This window comes from Salvelinus alpinus, chromosome 22 (assembly GCF_045679555.1).
Source record: "Salvelinus alpinus chromosome 22, SLU_Salpinus.1, whole genome shotgun sequence".
NCBI classification, from domain to species: Eukaryota; Metazoa; Chordata; class Actinopteri; order Salmoniformes; family Salmonidae; genus Salvelinus; species Salvelinus alpinus.
Genome location: NC_092107.1, coordinates 29,395,579 through 29,418,312, shown reverse-complemented (window position 1 = coordinate 29,418,312; position 22,734 = coordinate 29,395,579). Strand labels below are relative to the sequence as shown.

The following is a 22,734-nucleotide window of genomic DNA, read 5'->3' as shown; positions in this document are numbered from 1 at the left end:
ACAAAACAAAGGAGATGATTGTGGACTTCAGGAAACAGCAGAGGGAGCACCCCCCTATCCACATCGACGGGTCAGTAGTGGAGAAGGTGGAAAGTTTTAAGTTCCTCGGTGTACACATCACGGACAAACTGAACTGGTCCACCCACACAGACAGCGTTGTGAAGAAGGCGCAGCAGCGCCTCTTCAACCTCAGGAGGCTGAAGAAATTCGGCTTGTCACCAAAAGCACTCACAAACTTCTACAGATGCACAATCGAGAGCATCCTGTCGGGCTGTATCACCGCCTGGTACGGCAACTGCTCCGCCCACAACCGTAAGGCTCTCCAGAGGGTAGTGAGGTCTGCAGAACGCATCACCAGGGGCAAACTACCTGCCCTCCAGGACACCTACACCACCCGATGTCACAGGAAGGCCATAAAGATCATCAAGGACAACAACCACCCAAGCCACTGCCTGTTCACCCCGCTATCATCCAGAAGGCGAGGTCAGTACAGGTGCATCAAAGCAGGGACCGAGAGACTGAAAAACAGCTTCTATCTCAAGGCCATCAGACTGTTAAACAGCCACCACTAACATTTAGCGGCCGCTGCCAACATACTGACTCAACTCCAGCCACTTTAAAAATGGGAATTGATGGAAATTATGTAAAAATGTACCACTAGCCACTTTAAGCAATGCCACTTAATACAATGTTTACATACCCTACATTACCCATCTCATATGTATATATACTGTACTCTATATCATCTACTGCATCTTGCCATCTTTATGCAATACATGTACCACTAGCCACTTTAAACTATGCCACTTTATGTTTACATACCCTACAGTACTCATCTCATATGTATATACCGTACTCTATACCATCTACTGCATCTGCCATGCCGTTCTGTACCACCACTCATCCATATATCTTTATGTACATATTCTTTATCCCTTACACTTGTGTGTGTGTGTAAGGTAGTAGTGTGGAATTGTTAGGTTAGATTACTGTTGGTTATTACTGCATTGTCGGAACTAGAAGCACAAGCATTTCGCTACACTCGCATTAACATCTGCTAACCATGTGTATGTGACTAATAAAATTTGATTTGATTTGATTTTTTTTTTTTGTATTGTTTTAGTGATTCACCATAGTGAAGGCATAGGCCCAGGTTTTTCCCGGACTCTATGTTTTTGGTTGGATAGGTTTCTCAATTTCATTCTTAGGTTTTTGCATTCTTCATCAAACCATTTGTCATTGTTGTTAATTTTCTTCGGCTTTCCGTTTGACATTTTTAGATTTGATAGGGAAGCTGAGAGGTCAAATACAGTATATTGTTTAGGTTTTCTACTGCCAAGTTTACACCTTCACTATTACAGTGAAATGTTTTGTCCAGGAAGTTGTCTAAAAGGGATTGAATTTGTTGTTTCCTAATTGTTTTTAGGTAGGTTTCCTCACTACTTTCCTTCCATCTATAGCATTTCTTAACCTCACTAGGGTACGTGGGACGCTAACTTCCCACCTGACCAACATCCAGTGAAAGTGCAGGGCGCCAAATTCAAACAACAGAAATCTCATAATTAAAATTCCTCAAACATACATGTATTATACACCATTTTAAAGATAAACTTGTTGTTCAAAAAGGCTTTACGACAAAAGCATACCATGCCTTCACTATGGTGAATCACTAAAACAATACAGAAATACACTACGGAAGAAGAAAAGCATACCATGTTAGGTCAGTACCTAGTCACAAAAAAAACAGCAATTTTTCCAGCCAAAGAGAAGAGTCACAAAAAGCAGAAATAGAGATAAAAATGAATCACTAACCTATGATGATCTTCATCAGATGACACTCATAGGACTTCATGTTACACAATTCATGTATGTTTTGTTCGATAAAGTTCATATTTATATCCAAAAATCTCAGTTTACATTGGCGCGTTATGTTCAGTAGTTCCAAAACATCCGGTTATTTTGCAGAGAGCCACATCAGTTTACATAAATACTCATTATAAACATTGATAAAAGATACAACTGTTATGCATGGAATTTTAGATCCACTTCTCCTTAATGCAACCGCTGTGTCAGATTTCAAAAAAACTTTACGGAAAAAGCACACCATGCAATAATCTGAGTACAGCGCTCAGACACATAATCAAGCCATACAGATATCCGCCATGTTGTGGAGTCAACAGAAGCCAGAAATAGCATTATAAATATTCACTTACCTTTGAGGATCTTCATCAGAATGCACTCCCAGGAATCCCAGTTCCACAATAAATGTTTGTTTTGTTTGATGAAGTCCATAATTTATGTCCAAATACCTCCTTTTTGTTTGCGCGTTTAGCCCAGTAATCCAAATTCATGAGGCGCAATCACTAGGTCCAGACAAAAAGTCAAAAAGTTTCGTTACAGTCCGTAGAAACATGTCAAACGATGTATAGAATCAATCTTTAGGATGTTTTTAACATAAATCTTCAACGTGCATGGTCAGCTCATGCCACTCTGGCAGACCCCTGACTCAAAGAGCCCTCATTCCCCCCTCCTTCACAGTAGAAGCATCAAACAAGGTTCTAAAGACTGTTGACATCTAGTGGAAGCCGTAGGAAGTGCAATATGACCCAATGTCCACTGTATCTTGGATAAGCAAAGAGTTGAAAAACTACAAACCTCATATTAGAAACTTTTAGAAACTTCAGAGTGTTTTCTTTCCAAATCTACTAATAATATGCATATCCTAGCATCTGGGCCTGAGTAGCAGGCAGTTTACTCTGGGCACGCTTTTCATCCGGATGTGAAAATACTGCCCCCTACCCCAAAGAAGTTAATATTATTCAGTTCCTTTGGCTTTGATGCCTCATGATTGAGTATTGCTCTGTTCAAGTAGACTGTGATTTTGCTGTTATCTGATAGGGGTGTCAGTGGGCTGACTGTGAACGTACTGAGAGACTCTGAGTTGAGGTCAGTGATAAAGTAGTCTACAGTACTACTGCCAAGAGATGAGCTATAGGTGTACCTACCATAGGAGTCCCCTCGAAGCCTACCTTTGACTATGTACATACCCAGCATGCAACAGAGCTGCAGGAGTTGTGACCCGTTTTTGTTGGTTATGTTGTCTTAGTTGTGCCTAGGGGGGTATATGGGGGAGGGAATGCTGTCACCTCCAGGTAGGTGTTTGTCCACCTGTGTGCTGAAGGTGTCAGGTTCTTGTCCAGTTCTGACATTTAGCCACAGATTAGTACATGTCCCTGGGACTGGAAATGATTGATTTCCCCCTCCAGGGGACTGCCAGCTCTCTGTAAACTACAGTAGAGGGAAACCAATGGGCCCATCGCCTCTATACCATGTTTCTTGTAGGATGACAATGTCTGTACTTCTGATTTTTTTGGTGAAGTCTTTAGGCCAAAGGCAGATGACCTCAGACCTTGGATATTCCAGGATGAGATAGTGAAGGCTTTGTGTTACATAAAGTGTCCAGTGTTGTTATTCATGTGGTTTGGCCTCAGACCAGTAAGTGTGAGCAGAGCATGCTGAGCATTTGGTACATGCCATTGGCTTGGGCTAGTGTAAGAGTCGGGGTTGGGCCTGTTTGCTTGCTCACTGCCTGGGCATATCATGTTGAGGCCCTCTTTGCGGGGGTGGGGTGCATGGGGTGGGCAGGAGGGGCATAGGTCTGATCTGATGGGACCTAAATGGGGTGTGGGCATGGTTGACTTGGGGTGTTGATTGGTTGGGGTGGGGGTGTGTATGTCGCTGGTAGTGCTGTGGTCTGGATGTAGGTCCTCTCGGCGTGGGTCCTCTATGTATAGGTCCGGGGGGAGGTGTCCGGCAGGTCTAGGATATTGTCTCGCTGGTCTGGGTGGGGTGTCTGTTGATCTGTTGCTCCTGTGTGAAGTGTTGGAGCTGCGGTTGAGGGTGAGATCCTTTAGAGTCCGGGCAAAGGTGGGCACTGCTGCCTTGTATAGGTGAACCTAGTCAAAAAGGATGTTCAAGTCCAGGGTGGAGTGGGGGGCCAGGTAGACATTTGATTTTGAGGCACAGTCACGGGAAATACTTGTGTTTAGCCGCTGTATGGTGGCAGGGGGGAAGTCTTTTCGTGGTAGCAGGGTGGAGATAACCACATGTGCGTTGGGGAGAGTAGAAGAAGCTTTTTCAATCACTCCCTTGAGTGCTGTGGCCACCCTTTCCTGCTGTGTTCTCAGGTTGTTTGTGCCTGTGTGTATTATTATGTGGCTGGGTGACCCTATTTGGTCCTCAGTCAGAAGGTCTAGGGTGTGTTGAGTGTTTGGACACCAGAGTTTAGACACTGTATGTTTGGGAAAAAGTTTATTTTCTTATATATATTTCCAGTTTGAGTCCATAAGGAGTCAAATCTGTGGCTTGTATATGTTCTCAGTGAGTGTGGGGGGGTTGTCAGGTGGGCTATCAGGGTGGCTGACAGAGGGGTGCTCATAGGGGATGGGATCCCCTGGGCTTGGGGTTCTTCATTTGTCTGTCCTGCTGTGATGTTGAGGCTGTGGTCAGGTTCTGAGGTGGGCTGTTCTGCTGGCTTCTCTGCGGGGGTGGCTAGCTCCCTTATGGGTTGTTCTCTGTCACACGTCATCTTTTTCTCTAGTGTTATGTTCTTCGCCTGCTCCTTCTCCTGTTGATGTTATCTCACCACAGGCCAGAGTGCAGATATGTCTCTTTCCACCTCCAGCTCTCCAGGTCTGGTTGAGGGGGTGTTGATGAGCTGGACCATTTTTTTGTACTGACTGGAGTGTGTTCACCTCTTGTTCCAGCTCCACCTGCCTTACCTCCAGCTGGGTGAATTTGTCCTTCATTTCAATGAGGGAGTAGTACTCTGTGCTGGGAGGTTGACTTACCGCTTGGGGTTGCTTGTCTGTGGGGTTGTATAATTAAGAGGTCTGGTCTGACACGCTCGGGTTGGGGGTATCTTTCTCAAGAGAGAGCTTATCCTGCTGAGCTCTCTCTTTGATTATGTGAACATCCAGCTGAAACTGTTTGGGGTTGCCCTGTACCATTACTGTTCCAGACTTGTACAGGTTGACATTGGCTGACTCAGAGTCCTCGTTGTCTAATGTGCAGAGTTTCCACCCATCACTAACAACCCCCCTCCTACCAGAGAGGTAGTGTGTTAATATAGCACTGTGCCATGCCAGGGGAGGATCTGTGTGGAAGATTAAGTTGCTTATGTTCCCATTTTATGGCAGTCAGCAAAAAGTGTCTCTTGATTTTCCATAAAGAGCTTATTTTTGTACTTTTTTTGTGCCTTCTCATTTTTTATTTCCAGAGGGTACTGTATTGTAATGACCTCTGAACAGTGGGAGGGGGCTTCAAAGGCCTCTGCATTTGGGTGAGGTAGGCTGTGCAACTCTCCTGCCATTGTTGGGCTCAAGGGCTTTGACACCTCTCACTTCACACCTCAGTGCTAATTGAAGTTACAGTCAGATATGTTCTGTCCTAGCAAGCTTGGGGTAGCCTTAACTTAGCATTCAGTCCTTATAAAGTAAAATATATCATTGTAATGTGTTTTTCTTCTTGGCTTTAAAAGTAGCTTCAGGCTTAACATGACTCGCTCAGTTCCAGGTTGGATGGTGTTTTCAGGTTTTTGTTGTTTGTTTGTCAGAGCATTTGCTGTATAGCTTGGAAATAAGAATCTTTGGTAGTAGGAATGGTTCCAGGTCATTTTGTCCAAAATCAGGTTGTAGGTTTGGAGTTTGGATTTGGAATGAAGGTAATGTTGTGGAGGGTAGTATCCTGTATATGTCCTTGGCGAAAAATCCAAGTTTATCTAACTCTAAATCTATCTATTTGTAAAAACATGCTGAAAAATGCGGGAGCTCATCTGTTCTCTCTCTCTCTCTCTCTCTCTCTCTCTCTCTCTCTCTCTCTCTCTCTCTCTCTCTCTCTCTCTCTCTCTCTCTCTCTCTCTCTCTCTCTCTCTCTCTCTCTCTCTCTCTCTCTCTCTCTCTCTCTCTCTCTCTCTCTCTCTCTCTCTCTCTCTCTCTCTCTCTCTCTCTCTCTCTCTCTCTCTCTCTCTCTCAATTCAATTCAATTCAATTCAAGGGGCTTTATTGGCATGGGAAACATGTGTTAACATTGCCAAAGCAAGTGAGGTAGATAATATACAAAAGTGAAATAAACAATAAAAATTAACAGTAAACATTACACATACAGAAGTTTCAAAGCAATAAAGACATTACAAATGTCATATTATATATATATAGTGTTGTAGCAATGTATAAATGGTTAAAGCACACAAGTTAAAATAAATAAACATAAATATGGGTTGTATTTACAATGGTGTTTGTTCTTCACTGGTTGCCCTTTTCTTGTGGCAACAGGTCACAAATCTTGCTGCTGTGATGGCACACTGTGGAATTTCACCCAGTAGATATGGGAGTTTATCAAAATTGGATTTGTTTTCGAATTCTTTGTGGATCTGTGTGATCTGAGGGAAATATGTGTCTCTAATATGGTCATACATTGGGCAGGAGGTTAGGAAGTGCAGCTCAGTTTCCACCTCATTTTGTGGGCAGTGAGCACACAGACAGAGGGACACACACACACAGACAGAGGGACACACACACAGACAGAGGAACACACACAGACAGAGCAACACACACACAGACAGAGGGAACACACACAGACAGAGCAACACACACAGACAGAGTAACACACACAGACAGAGGAACACACACAGAGACAGAGCAACACACACAGACAGAGCAACACACACAGACAGAGGAACACACACAGACAGAGCAACACACACAGACAGAGCAACACACACAGACAGAGCAACACACACAGACAGAGGAACACACACAGACAGAGGAACACACACAGACAGAGGAACACACACAGACAGAGGAACACACACAGACAGAGGAACACACACAGACAGAGCAACACACACACAGACAGAGGAACACACACAGACAGAGCAACACACACAGACAGAGCAACACACACAGACAGAGGAACACACACAGACAGAGGAACACACACAGACAGAGGAACACACACAGACAGAGGAACACACACAGACAGAGGAACACACAGACAGAGCAACACACACAGACAGAGCAACACACACAGACAGAGGAACACACACAGACAGAGGAACACACACAGACAGAGGAACACACACAGACAGAGGAACACACACAGACAGAGGAACACACACAGACAGAGCAACACACACAGACAGAGGAACACACCTCTTTGGGACACACACACAGACAGTGGGACACACACACACCTCTTTAGGACACACACATCTCTTTAGGACACACACACATCTCTTTAGGACACACACAGTCACATTTGGGCCAGGCAGGGGGTGAGGCTGTGACAGAGGTGTTTGACGGAGGCCAGCTGTACATCTGTCTGCTTTATGGAACAGCAGAGCTGAGAGGCCCTGGGAGGTCACTAATGCAGCCCAGAAACAGGTCTTTGTCTGGGCTCTGGACACGCTGGGCTGTGGCCTCCCCATGGGTGACTGTCACTCACACCACATACTGCCTGGAGAGAGGGGGCGGGCGGACACACACACTCACTCATAGACACACTTGCAGGAATGCATACAGTCTCAGTCTGTTCTCGCAGTGGGAACTCACTGAGCTTCTCTACCTGCTGAGTGGCAAAAGGGTGACAGACAGTGAAAGAAAAGAAAACACACAGACATACATCCACTGTGTTCTGGAACAGTATGTGGTTAGAGAGTTGGACTAGTAACCGAAAGGTTGCAAGATCGAATCCCTGAGCTGACAAGGTGAAAATCTGTTGTTCGCCCCCTGAACAAGGTAGTTAACCCACTGCTCCTAGACCGTCATTAAAAATAAGAATCTGTTCTTACTGACTTGCCTAGTTAAAGGTAAAATAAAAATGTTTAAAAAAAATGTGTTCCCCTCCTGTCATTCAGACAGTTCAGATCCATGTGTCAGAGCCCCACAGTCAGAGGGAGAGTGGAGAAGCAATTCCATACACACTTAAACTTTTTACAAGGCCTCCTTTGTGTGTGGGTTTCTTCTTTCGGTCACCCTCAGTTTAATTCTCTAGTTGTTTGCTTGCACATATTCCTTTTTAAACCCTGTGCCGTCCCATCTCTTTCGCTTTCTCTCTCGCTCCTTTCCCTCCCCACACCCTCCTTCTCCCTCCCTTCTCTCCCCCCACCCTCCTTCTCCCTCCCTTCTCTCCTCCACCCTCCTTCTCCCTCCCTTCTCTCCCCCACCCTCCCTTCTCTCCCCCACCCTCCTTCTCTCCCCCACCCTCCTTCTCTCCCCCACCCTCCCTTCTCTCCCTCACCCTCCTCCTCCCTCCCTTCTCTCCCCCCACCCTCCTTCTCCCTCCCTTCTCTCCCCCCACCCTCCTTCTCCCTCCCTTCTCTCCCCCCACCCTCCTTCTCCCTCCCTTCTCTCCCCCCACCCTCCTTCTCCCTCCCTTCTCTCTTCCCACCCTCCTTCTCCCCCTTCTCTCCCCCACCCTCCTTCTCCCTCCCTTCTCTCCCCCACCCTCCTTCTCCCTCCCTTCTCTCTCCCCACCCTCCTTCTCCCTCCCTTCTCTCCCCCACCCTCCTTCTCCCTCCCTTCTCTCCCCCACCCTCCTTCTCCCTCCCTTCTCTCTCCCCACCCTCCTTCTCCCTCCCTTCTCTCCCCCACCTGCCTTCTCCCTCCCTTCTCCCTCTCCACCCTCCTTCTCACTCCCTTCTCTCCCCCACCTGCCTTCTCCCTCCCTTCTCTCCCACCACCCTCCTTCTCCCTCCCTTCTCCCTCTCCACCCTCCTTCTCCCTCCCTTCTCTCCCCCACCTGCCTTCTCCCTCCCTTCTCTCCCCCCACCCTCCTTCTCCCTCCCTTCTCCCTCTCCACCCTCCTTCTCCCTCCCTTCTCTCCCCCACCTGCCTTCTCCCTCCCTTCTCTCCCCCACCCTCCTTCTCCCTCCCTTCTCTCTCCCCACCCTCCTTCTCCCTCCCCTCTCTCTCCCCACCCTCCTTCTCCCTCCCTTCTCTCTCCCCACCCTCCTTCTCCCTCCCTTCTCTCCCCCACCCTCCTTCTCCCTCCCTTCTCTCCCCCACCCTCCTTCTCCCTCCCTTCTCTCTCCCCACCCTCCTTCTCCCTCCCTTCTCTCCCCCACCTGCCTTCTCCCTCCCTTCTCCCTCTCCACCCTCCTTCTCCCTCCCTTCTCTCCTCCCACCCTCCTTCTCCCTCCCTTCTCTCCCCCCACCCTCCTTCTCCCTCCCTTCTCCCTCTCCACCCTCCTTCTCCCTCCCTTCTCTCCCCCACCTGCCTTCTCCCTCCCTTCTCTCCCCCCACCCTCCTTCTCCCTCCCTTCTCTCCCCCACCCTCCTTCTCCCTCCCTTCTCTCCCCCACCCTCCTTCTCCCTCCCTTCTCTCTCCCCACCCTCCTTCTCCCTCCCTTCTCTCCTCCCACCCTCCTTCTCCCTCCCTCCCTTTGGCAGTGTGTGTAATGCCCATGTTGCTGGGTTCTATTGACAAGACCCAGACAACTGCATTCAATCCCATTAACCAGATGAGCTGATGTCCAATGAGGCTGAAACATTAATGACAACACCAGCGTCTCTTTACAACCTCTCCTCTTCTCCCTATCATTCCCTCCTTTCTCTCTGCTCATCCGTCTGTCACTCTATCACTCACCTCAATGGGAAGTGTGTATGAATGTGGTTGTGTGTGTTTGTGTGAGTAGTGAAGTTAGACTGTGGGTAGAAACTGTACGACCATTATTACAGAAGGTAATGTCTGCAGGTATTCTGGACGGACAATGTATTCTGTCTTAATAATGGGTTCCATTACAATCCAGTCTTCTAATGATTTTTAATTCCCATCCCATTGTGATTCAGGGCTATTGTTTGATCATTAGAATACATTTTACTAAAGCTTTTTCCATCTAATCTCACAGGTCTCCTAAATCTTCACAACACCCCACGCGCCAACTCTATCTGGGATTAGATTTTGACACACACACACACACACACACTCTAGCTATGCCCCTTGCAAACAAGTCATCTGCACCAAATGAATAAACAGGTGTTTTATTCAACCAAGTAAACAAACTCAAACACACACACACACAAAACCAAGCGAAGCTGCCACACCTACAACATACTGATCTGTACTGATTATAAGAGGTATAAAAGAACAAGGACACTGAGTCTTCTTCTTTCTCCCTCCCTCCTCCTCGCTCTCCCTCTCTCTTCTCAATTAATTTCACTTCAGAAGTGCTTTGTTGGCGAGACACTGGGGCTGCCTTGCCAAAGCAATTTTGATTTAATATGCAGCACGCGTGTCAAAAATAAAAACAGAAAACAAAAAGCGTTTCACGTGGAGCGTAGTCTCGCAGTAGGAGACAGGGCCAATTGTCCTGCGGACAGAATGGTATGTTCATTCTGTGGGATCCCTCAACACATTAAATACAACTTTACTTTACTGAGAAGAGAAAATAACATTTGAATACATGAATGAAATACACATTAATTTATTTTTTACTTCTACTCGTCTGAGTCACTCTTGGACTCTTTTCATTTGCTGTCCATCTCTCCTCTCTTCCCCCCACCGATACTCTCGGTCTCTCTCCTCTTCTCTAACCTGCTTGTATCTCCTTTGCTTTACTCCCCCCCTCTCTCTCTGTCCACCTTTTCTGTCTTCCCCCTTCTATGATTTTAGCTTCTCTCTTTTTCAGAGGATTCTACATTGAATCTCTGTAGGGGCACTCCTTAATTATATAAAAAAGGCTTGTTAAAAACTAAAACTCATCGTTCCCCCCTTCTCTCTACCTCCTCCCTCTCTTGCCAGGGTTCTCCATAACTACATGCTGTGGCGGATTGTAGCAGCTCTCAGTGAACACCTGTCCACGGCGTTCCGGAGCACCATCCATGAGTTTTCCCGGGAGATTGATGGTACGGAGCGTCAGCTGGAGCTGGGGATGCTGTGTCTCACCCAGGCTAACAAACACTTCGGCATGGCCCTGGGAGCACTCTTCGTCAAGCAACACTTCTCCTCTCACAGCAGGGCCAAGGTAGGGCAGCTTCTATCTCTGTCCTTCTGTTTCTACATCTCTCCTCACAGCAGTGCCAACGTAGGGCAGCTTCTATCTCTGTCCCTCTGTTTCTTCATCTCTCCTCACAGCAGTGCCAACATAGGGCAGCTTCCTTCTCTGTCCCTCTGTTTCTTCATCTCTCCTCACAGCAGGGCCAAAATAGGGCAGCTTCTATCTCTGTCCCTCTGTTTCTTCCTCTCTCCTCACAGCAGGGCCAAGGTAGGGCAGCTTCGATCTCTGTCCCTCTGTTTCTTCATCTCTCCTCACAGCAGGGCCAAGGTAGGGCAGCTTCCTTCTCTGTCCCTCTGTTTCTTCCTCTCTCCTCACAGCAGGGCCAAGATAGGGCAGCTTCTATCTCTGTCCCTCTGTTTCTTCATCTCTCCTCACAGCAGGGCCAACGTAGGGCAGCTTCGATCTCTGTCCCTCTGTTTCTTCATCTCTCCTCACAGCAGGGCCAAGATAGGGCAGCTTCCTTCTCTGTCCCTCTGTTTCTTCATCTCTCCTCACAGCAGGGCCAAGGTAGGGCAGCTTCCTTCTCTGTCCCTCTGTTTCTTCATCTCTCCTCACAGCAGGGCCATGGTAGGGCAGCTTCTATCTCTGTCCCTCTGTTTCTTCATCTCTCCTCACAGCAGGGCCAAGGTAGGGCAGCTTCCTTCTCTGTCCCTCTGTTTCTTCATCTCTCCTCACAGCAGGGCCAAGGTAGGGCAGCTTCCTTCTCTGTCCCTCTGTTTCCTCATCTCTCCTCACAGCAGGGCCAAGGTAGGGCAGCTTCTTTCTCTGTCCCTCTGTCTATGACTGTCTCTCTTTCTTTGTTACTTTCTGTAATTGTTTGGTGAAGTAGAATTGAAAATGTCTCTCTCTCTCTCTCTCTCTCCATCCCACTCTTCCATCGTCACACCTTAACCCACTCTTTTCTAGTCTGCCTCTATATATTGTCTTCTTCATTCTAGGGGATGTGGTTTCCAATGGCATTTCTAACCCCTCTGAACCTTCTCTTTATTTAAGCTCTTCATCCTCTATTCCTCCTTCTGTCTCACCCCTCTCTCCCCCTCTGTTGTGTTCAATGCCAACCTAGCCTCAACCCCAGAACCTAGCCCTAGGCACTTTATGTTGGAATTTCCTACATATGACAGCTAACCCATCCTTTCAGTTTCAGATCTATGAAAAGTGCCTAGGGGCAGGAGCAGGGGGTGAAGGGTCTATTTGGCGTTGGGCGTACCCAATATAGCTATCTCTCTGGCCCACTCCCAATGGAACCTTTAGACAACTGACCTCTAACCTCCGACCCATATTATCTTCCCACAGGTACAGGAGCTGGTAGAGGACATAAAGCACTCACTGGACCTCCGGCTGCAAGAGCTGGACTGGATGGATGAGGTGACCAAGGAGGCAGCCAGGGCCAAGGTCAGGATGCCACACTACCTTATATATAACCAAAAAGATACTGTAGGCCTGCTGTATTACCATTTAGGATGAAAGCAGGGGTTATTTTATTCTGGATCAGTCTAATACTGGTTTATTAAATCCCTATCTGAGAATGTTGTCTAATACTGGTTTATTAAATCCCTATTTGAGAATGTTGTCTAATACTGGTTTATTAAATCCCTATCTGAGAATGTTGTCTGATACTGGTTTATTAAATCCCTATTTGAGAATATTGTCTAATACTGGTTTATTAAATCCATATTTGAGAATGTTGTCTGATACTGGTTTATTAAATCCCTATTTGAGAATGTTGTCTAATACTGGTTTATTAAATCCCTATCTGAGAATGTTGTCTAATACTGGTTTATTAAATCCCTATCTGAGAATGTTGTCTGATACTGGTTTATTAAATCCCTATTTGAGAATATTGTCTAATACTGGTTTATTAAATCCCTATTTGAGAATGTTGTCTAATACTGGTTTATTCAATCCCTATCTGAGAATGTTGTCTAATACTGGTTTATTAAATCCCTATCTGAGAATGTTGTCTGATACTGGTTTATTAAATCCCTATCTGAGCATGTTGTCTGATACTGGTTTATTAAATCCCTATCTGAGAATGTTGTGTAATACTGGTTTATTAAATCCCTATCTGAGAATGTTGTCTAATACTGGTTTATTAAATTCCTATCTGGGAATGTTGTCTGATACTGGTTTATTAAATCCCTATCTGAGAATGTTGTCTGATACTGGTTTATTAAATCCCTATTTGAGAATATTGTCTAATACTGGTTTATTAAATCCCTATTTGAGAATGTTGTCTAATACTGGTTTATTAAATCCCTATCTGAGAATGTTGTCTAATACTGGTTTATTAAATCCCTATCTGAGAATGTTGTCTGATACTGGTTTATTAAATCCCTATCTGAAAATGTTGTCTAATACTGGTTTATTAAATCCCTGTCTGAGAATGTTGTCTAATACTGGTTTATTAAATTCCTATCTGAGAATGTTGTCTAATACTGGTTTATTAAATCCCTATCTGAGAATGTTGTCTAATACTGGTTTATTAAATCCCTATCTGAGAATGTTGTCTGATACTGGTTTATTAAATCCCTGTCTGAGAATGTTGTCTAATACTGGTTTATTAAATCCCTATCTGAGAATGTTGTCTAATACTAGTTTATTAAATTCCTATCTGGGAATGTTGTCTGATACTGGTTTATTAAATCCCTATCTGAGAATGTTGTCTGATACTGGTTTATTAAATCCCTGTCTGAGAATGTTGTCTAATACTGGTTTATTAAATTCCTATCAGAGAATGTTGTCTGATACTGGTTTATTAAATCCCTATCTGAGAATGTTGTCTGATACTGGTTTATTAAATTCCTATCAGAGAATGTTGTCTAGTACTGGTTTATTAAATCCCTGTCTGAGAATGTTGTCTGATACTGGTTTATTAAATCCCTATCTGAGAATGTTGTCTAATACTGGTTTATTAAATCCCTATTCGAGAATGTTGTCTAATACTGGTTTATTAAATCCCTGTCTGAGAATGTTGTCTAATACTGGTTTATTAAATCCCTATCTGAGAATGTTGTCTAATACTGGTTTATTAAATTCCTATCAGAGAATGTTGTCTAATACTGGTTTATTAAATTCCTATCAGAGAATGTTGTCTAGTACTGGTTTATTAAATTCCTATCAGAGAATGTTGTCTAGTACTGGTTTATTAAATCCCTGTCTGAGAATGTTGTCTAATACTGGTTTATTAAATCCCTATCTGAGAATGTTGTCTAATACTGGTTTATTAAATCCCTATCTGAGAATGTTGTCTAATACTGGTTTATTAAATCCCTATCTGAGAATGTTGTCTAATACTGGTTTATTAAATTCCTATCAGATAATGTTGTCTAGTACTGGTTTATTAAATCCCTGTCTGAGAATGTTGTCTAATACTGGTTTATTAAATCCCTGTCTGAGAATGTTGTCTAATACTGGTTTATTAAATTCCTATCAGAGAATGTTGTCTAATACTGGTTTATTAAATCCCTATCTGAGAATGTTGTCTAATACTGGTTTATTATATCCCTATCTGAGAATGTTGTCAAATAATTTCTGAATATAAGATCTTAATCCTTTTAGAGCATGTGCTGAAACAAACGGGTCTCCAGTATAATCCCATTATAACAGTCTGCTCATGTGTGTGTGGTCTATGAAGGATATGGCAGCTAAATATTTGCAGTCTATTTTTCACTCCCCCTCTTCTCTTTCACTCTCTCTTTCTCTCCCCCTCTTTTTTCTCTGGCCCTTTTCTCCCTTCCCTCTCTCAGCTGCAGCATATGATGGTGATGACAGGCTATCCAGACTTCCTCCTCAAACCAGAGCTCATAGACCAGGAGTACGGGGTGAGACAACTTTTACTTTTGTGAAATAGCAGTTACAAATATATGGCAAATAGAAATCAAAGTCAATGGACATCAGAAATAGAGGAAGGCCAGGACTAAAAACAAACAAAATATAACCACTGTACAATAGATTGTGTCTGTAAAATGTGTATAGTATGTATAAGCTGGAAGTAGAAGCCTAAGTGTTATCGTTTAATAGTTTACTCCAGTTGGGGGACCGGTGGTAGGGTTTGGGGAATAATAAAGGAAGGTATGTTCTAAAAATATGTGTATATGTATGTTTATATATATATATATGTATGTATGTATGTATGTATGTATGTATGTATGTATGTATGTATGTATGTATGTGTATGTATGTACAGTGGGGAGAACAAGTATTTGATACACTGCTGATTTTGCAGGTTTTCCTACTTACAAAGCATGTAGAGGTCTGTAATTTTTATCATAGGTACACTTCAACTGCGAGAGACGGAATCTAAAGCAAAAATCCAGAAAATTACATTGTATGATTTTTAAGTAATTAATTTGCATTGTCATGCTGCAGAATAAATTTGGGGCCAATCAGATGCCTCCCTGATGGTATTGCATGATGAATAAGTATCTGCCTGTACTTCTCAGCATTGAGGAGACCATTAATTCTGACCAAATTCCAAACTCCATTTGCAGAAATGCAGCCCCAAACTTGCAAGGAACCTCCACCATGCTTCACTGTTGCCTGCAGACACTCATTTGTGTACCGCTCTATTTGGCTACAGCCAAATATGTACATTTTTTCTGCACCCCAGTTCCTGTGTTTTCGTGCATAGTTGAGTCGCTTGGCCTTGTTTCCACGTCGGAGGTATGGATTTTTGGCCGCAAGACTTCTATGAAGGCCACTTCTGACCAGACTTCTCCAGACAGTAGATGGGTGTACCAGGGTCCCACTGTTTTCTGCCAATTCTGAGCTGATGGCACTGCTGGACATCTTCCGATTGCGAAGGGAAGTAAGCACGATGTGTCTTTCATCTGCTGCAGTAAGTTTCCAGGCCCGACCACTGCATCTAGGGTCCTCAACGTTGCCTGTTTCTTTGTGCTTCTTCAAAAGAGCTTGGACATGTAACGTTCTTCGTCGGAATGAGACCAAAGCGCAGCGTGGAAAGTGTTCATGATTTAATGTTCACAAAAACACTCAAACAAAATGACAAAAAGAGAAAACGAAAGCGCACAGTTCTGTCAGGGAAACAACCTAAACAGAAAACAACACCCCACAAAACCCAAACGGAAAATGACAACTTATATATGATCCCCAATCAGAGACAACAATAGACAGCTGCCTCTGATTGGGAACCACACTCGGCAAAACAACAAAGAAATAGAAAACATAGAATTTCCCACCCGAGTCACACCCTGACCTAACCAAACATAGAGACTAAATAAGGATCTCTAAGGTCAGGGCGTGACAGGACAGCACATCTGGAAACCCCTTTCTGCCTTGAAATGTGTGTATTGTTGCTGTGCTCAGTCTTGATATGGTGTATGACTTTTAACAGTAAACTGTCTTCAGCAACCTCACCTTGTTAGCGGAGTTTGGCTGTTCCTCACCCAGTTTTATTCCTCCTACACAGCTGTTTCTGTTTCAGTTAATGATTGTGTTTCGACCTACATATTGAATTGATGATCATTAGCACCTGTTTGGTATAACTGTTTAATCATACACCTAACTATATGCCTACAAATCCCTGACTTTGTGCAAGTGTACCTACAAGAATTGATGTTGTTTTGAAGGCAAAGGGTGGTCACACCAAATATGGATTTGATTTAGATTTTTCTTCTGTTCACTCACTTTGCATTTAGTTAATTGATAAATATAATCTATTAACATGTCTATTTTTGAAAGCATTCTTACTTTACAGCATGTTCACACCTGCCCAAAACCTTTGCACAGTACTGTATAAAAATATATATTTATCCCAAAAATATATGGGGGACTGGAAATGATGTAGACAATTACATTGATGGAAGTGACAATCTATCCGCAATATTAAAGCTGATCCACCCCCTAAAAAAAACTTTTACTCCCTCACAGACGTACTCTCTCTCTCCCTCTATTGCTCTTATTGACTCTCTCTCCATCTCTGTTATTTGTTATCCAGTTTGATGTGGATGAAAATACCTATTTCAAAAACATCCTCAACAGCATCAAGTTCAACATCAAGATGTCTGTCAAGAAGATCCACAAGCAGGTGGACAAGACTGCGTGAGTGATGCTTTCAACTGCTCCAGATGTTCAGTGTCACAATAACACAACTAAACACAACTACACACAGAACCAAAATGATATGCACCTCTTGACACAAAACATTACATTTTATGACAAGAGTAATAGAAGTGATTGAAGATACCATAAGCTTGTCTTTTGTGTGACTGTTTAAAATGTGCTCCTAGGACAGCACTCAAAACTGATTTTGTGTCCAAACAAGCTGAAGCCCTCCACCCTGTACTGCCAAATCATGTCTTCCTCCTTTATCACAAATACACTCCTTTCATGATTCTTATCTCCCTCTGCAGAGAAAACATGTCCCCATGCCTCCATCGGTGTCCCCATCTCTCTGCTGCCGTAGGGCCATTTGTCTTTCCCACCAGAACAGGGGCATCTCTGAATTTCAAAGTTATTAATTTGGGAAATTTCCACAAATCAATGTGTCCGGATTTAAAAAGATTATGATGAAGGGACTGTTTTCTTGTGCAGACAGGAACTCTCAATATTGGACAAAATATTGAATGATTTCACCTTAAAATATCTCAAGTTATGAGATAAATTGCCTGTGACACTTGAGAAGTATCTGTGTCTCTTGTTGTTTGAAGATGTTTAGTGAATGTAGGATTAATAAACCCCTGATTGACTGTTTCCCTCTCAGGTGGCTCCTTCCCCCTCAGGCCCTCAATGCCTACTATCTCCCAAACAAGAATCAAATGGGTGAGTCAGTGTGTGATCCCAATGCACATCAATGCTCTTAGTATATACAAGATAACACACTCCCTCTTCTTCTTTCTGGTCCATCCATGTGATGAGGCACCCACACGCCCTAACTCACGTATTCTGCATTCACTTACTTACACCAGCCCCCCTCACTTTCCTCCGCCCCACACACTTTGTCATCTCCCCTCACTTTCCCACCAGTGTTGGCCTCTATTGGTGTCTGCGTCTGCCTCGTGGATCAAATTTACCTCACAGAAAAATCAATGGTGAGTTACAGAGCAGGCAGCAAAGGACAGAGAGAGCCAGACAAACACAGCCATCAGCCACACGAGCTAATTTTTTCCCCTACCTCTCTCTCCCTCCCTCCCTTTCTCTCCCTCTATCTACCTGACTCTTTATCTTATGCTATCTCTTTCTTTACTTTTAGTATTTCCCGCTGGAATCCTTCAGCCCACGCTGTACGACCCTGAGTTTCCACAGTGAGTACAACTGAATATTTCGAAGTCATTCAACTAATCAACTGCTAATCAAGACATTGATTAGTTGTATCAAGTGCGTTAGTTAGTAGCCTACTAGGCTGGAACAAAAGCCTGCACCCGCTGTACTGTAGTTGTCCAGGACAACCCCTATACACCATTACTTTCCCCTTACATTACCCCTCGTATTCTACCTCCAAACCATTCCCCTCTCACTTAATGATCACAACACAATCACAGCTATACTGCAACCCTCAACTCTCACGGCACGGTATTATTTATTCACATACTTATTCCATTAGAAGTGATCACTACCACTCCACATAAACGACCGCTGCATCCACCCATGCATACTGATGAATGGAATATGATATTAGATGTGTGATCGTGGTACCGTTCCCTGGAGTTATTACTGCAGTAGCCCTAACCTGCCATGAAGACTGAGGCTAGTCCAGCGCTGCTATCAGGCCCCAGGTAATGAAGCCTCACTCAGCCAGTTAGTTTATTCAGGTTTGGAGGGCAACTCTCAGCAGGGTATCGACGTCCTGTCAGAAAGTCATTTTCAGACTTGGTCATGTGGATAGCCGGAGGCCTCGAGCAGTCCCTGCATCGCATCAGTCTCTATCTGCATGGTCTGCCAGACTACACCCACCCAGGTCAAGGAGAGGTGGCCAGAACTCTCCCTCTATTCAGTTATTAACAGAGTTAGATATGATATCAATGGGTCAGATTATGATTCATGTAACATTCTACTGTCCCCTTCAGGACGGGTTAGAACTGCAGGCTGATAAAAAGTTTCAGTTTGTGTTATGTGTTATTATAAATACATTAAGCTGTTGTCCTCATATGCTAAGTGATTAGTAACTCATCCCCTCTCTCCCTCCTCCCTCTAGATCTCTGAACTATGGAGGAATAGGAGCCATCATCGGTCATGAGCTGACACATGGATATGATGACTGGGGTGAGAGAACGCTTCTTTGTCTTACACGTGTCCTAGAAAATATTAAAATCCAATGGGGCATGACCAGTAGTAGCCTAACAGTAGTAAAACTGTAATGTCAGTGCAATATCAGTTCTGAATAAGGGGTTCATGTCTTTTGTCCACATTGGTCATCCTAACTCAAGCCTCTTGCCCCCCATCTAAGTGGGTCGTCACTATCAGACCATGCTGCAAGGTATGGAAGTCCCGCCTCCCCTTAACCCAACCAATGAAATCAGTCAAATGACTCAAGAGAGTAAAAGGTTATAGCCAACAACTGTACCTTGCAGCATGGCCGAATAGTGACCACCATGCTAAATTATGTAATCTTTCTCTTAGGTGGCCAGTATGATCGCCATGGAAACCTGAAGCAGTGGTGGACGGAGGAGTCATACAAGAAGTTTCAGAAGAAAGCAGAGTGCATCGTCAAACTCTACGACAACTTCACCGTCTACAACCAGAGGGTGGGTGCATAGCATACCTTGTTACACTGCTTACTAGACACTCACACACACCTGTAATGGGAGTTGCAATGGTATCTTTCCCCTGTGTGTCTGTAGGTGAATGGCCGTCTGACTCTGGGGGAGAATATAGCAGATATGGGAGGCCTTAAACTGTCTTACTTTGTGAGTGAAATCTTCCAATAGGCTGTGCTAGCTGTCAATCAATATTGATTACCATCTGTAAGGGCTCTATTCAATCAGCATCACGGAAGATCAGCTTTACAGCGTGATTTACATTTTAAAGAAATATTCCTGCTCTAGCGAAGACTGCATTCACGGTAAACATTGCATGTCGGCTCAATCGGAAATGACCTTAACATTTATATAGCAGTACGGTGTCCACTATTTACCTCATAGAAAAGACTCACAAAAACATTGGCGTTACAGATTAAATAGAGCTCTCAATCACTATCTCTGTGGACTAATGACAAGCTACAGTGTGTTTGTAAGCCCAGGTCTCATATATCTCTCTCTCCATCCATCTCTCCAATCCTCTGTTACACTCTCTCCCACTCTCCAGGCATATCAGAAGTGGATCAGAGAACATGGTCCAGAAAGACCTCTCCCTGGACTCAAATACACACATGAACAACTACTCTTCATCGCCTTCGCACAGGTACACAAACAACTACGTACAGACTGTTGTTTAGTCTTGGGAATCTTTTTATTTTTAGTTGGAGTAAAGATTATATTTTTTATGGTCTTTACTGCTGTCTCCTCTCTCCTATTAGAACTGGTGTATGAAGAGACGGTCTCAGTCCATATACTTGCAGCTACTGACTGACAAGCACGCACCAGAGCATTACAGGTACATACACTTCCTCACTTTCCTGATGTGCATCAGCCTATCACAGGCCATACCTAATATGACGCCCCTCTCCGATTGGACTGTTCTCTCTCTATCCCCTCTACCTCTGCAGGGTGATTGGCAGCGTGTCCCAGTTTGATGAGTTTGCCCGAGTGTTCCACTGTCCAAAGGGTTCCCCCATGCACCCTGTCGACAAATGTTCTGTATGGTGACCCCTCAACACTGACCTCTGAACTTCACCACCCACCAACAACTAGAACTTACCTGTGACCTGAACTAAACTCTTCTAACCAACCTATCAGACATTATGTTCAGTTTCACTTTTACTTCCATCTCAATCCTGGGACTACCTTTTCCTATTATCACAGAATTTGCAAGCAAATAATGTCATCACCACCAGGCAAAACCATGATCACTTCACTGTCTACTCATGTAGATATCCAGTGCTTGACTTGGGCAGGAGCTCCCCAGAGCAGAGTACCGGCACCTCAAATGTTCTACTGCGTGAGCTCCTGTTTCTCTTATAAAATATTAGCTCAAAGTATTGTGGAGCTCTTACACCTAAATAAACAGTGCCGGCACCCAACGTGAGTATCTGCACTCATTTAAGCATATCATTTAATTATATATTTGTAGATATACATCTATTTTTTTCAACAGATGTACTGTATCATGGGATTACCTTTTTGGTTTTGATTTGTGTGATGTCAATTCATTATAATTATTTGAATCACTTTTGACAGTAGTCAAGTGTTATTAAATCCAATTTAATGCAACAGGTTCAGAGTTGGTGTTATCAAGAACTTTGTGTAGAAGGGATTGGGAATGGGGATTGTACTGCCTGAATGACAATGGCCAGTATGGACTGCACTCACTGGGATCAGTGTGTTGCCTGCCAATGTTTTTGTGAGTCTTTTCTATGAGGTAAATAGTGGACACCGTGCTGCCATGCTGCCCTCAAGTGGCTGAACAAAGAAGTGGTCTCCACTGTGGAGTCCTTGTTCGTCTTGACTGTTGTTTCTTGTCTGGTCTTGGCCTTGTGGACATCATTGGAATGGTGTTACTGTGAGTATGTGTGTGTTTGTACGGTTTTGAAGGTCCCTTTTTTAATGAGAGTGGAATCCATAGTGACCTTTTGCTCAGGATTTGTAGCTAAGTGTGTGTCCAGTGGCCAAAGTGCCAAAGAATAGTGATGGAACATCATGGATTAGTCCGTCTAAACCCTTAACCTCTCCACTCCTACCTTAGTGTAAATCATGGTGAACTATGCTTCACGATCCACCGGATACTCCAAACTCCTCACAACCCCATGTCTCACTGTCATACCCTAGAGTATGGATTCTTTAGCAAGAAGACTGTGTTTCTAAGATGGAAGCATGGTCCTGTTGAACAACTTCATCTATCCTATTGGACAACTTCAACTGAGAGTCATTTCGATTTGACATTATGGACTCGGAGCCCTTCCTATTGGATTATGTTAACTCCGGGGCCTTCCTATTGGATTATGTTAACTCCGGGGCCTTCCTTGATACAGCACATACTCTCTCTGATGAACTTTGATGAATGCCCCTGGCCTGGTCTGCATAGCCAAGAAGCTTTCAAAGGAAGGATCAATATGACTGATATTCCACGGTCATAACAAATCATCTACATGCTGTACACACAAAACTGTGACTCCAGTCAAGTCAGAGAAAAAAAGAAAAAACATTTGTACAGTGATATAAAAAATATATTATAATTTTGTATAAAGAATCTAAAAAATAAGAACAATCTATGTATAAGTTATAATTGTACAGTTCTTTTTCTGAAAACAGCATGTTCAAAACCAGCTTTACAGTTAAGACTGAGATAAAAGGATGACATCACACACAGTTCTCAGCATTCAGCTGCCATGTCATATATGTGGCTGCTATCTCATATATGTGGCTGCTATCTCATATATGTGGCTGCTATCTCATATATGTGACTGCTATCTCATATATGTGACTGCTATCTCATATATGTGGCTGCTCGTGCTCGCTCATATTTCTTGGTGTTCAATGTTTTAAATAAATAAATGGGATCACTGTGAGGGGCTGGTTTCTCCATGTGCCTTGGTCCACTAGTTGTGTGTGTTAGTTGTGTGTATG

General features: G+C 44.0%; 1 protein-coding gene across 4 annotated transcripts in view; it reads left to right on the top strand.

The window, feature by feature from the left end:
* The window catches only part of LOC139549385 (endothelin-converting enzyme-like 1), a 41,314-nt gene extending 18,638 nt beyond the window's left edge, over positions 1–22,676 (top strand). For 2 of the 4 annotated variants that reach the window (XM_071359843.1, XM_071359842.1), the window contains exons 7-17: positions 10,801–11,023; positions 12,350–12,448; positions 14,803–14,877; positions 17,013–17,116; positions 17,778–17,836; positions 18,267–18,318; positions 19,209–19,276; positions 19,634–19,758; positions 19,855–19,920; positions 20,318–20,413; positions 20,529–22,676. In XM_071359843.1, the coding sequence (XP_071215944.1) occupies positions 10,801–11,023; positions 12,350–12,448; positions 14,803–14,877; positions 17,013–17,116; positions 17,778–17,836; positions 18,267–18,318; positions 19,209–19,276; positions 19,634–19,758; positions 19,855–19,920; positions 20,318–20,413; positions 20,529–20,744 (1,183 nt within the window). In that variant the 3' untranslated portion in view covers positions 20,745–22,676. The remainder of the gene's footprint in view (positions 1–10,800; positions 11,024–12,349; positions 12,449–14,802; positions 14,878–17,012; positions 17,117–17,777; positions 17,837–18,266; positions 18,319–19,208; positions 19,277–19,633; positions 19,759–19,854; positions 19,921–20,317; positions 20,414–20,528) is intronic. The other 2 variants (XM_071359844.1, XM_071359845.1) reach the window with 2 other exon arrangements.
* The last annotated feature ends 58 nt before the right edge of the window (positions 22,677–22,734 follow it).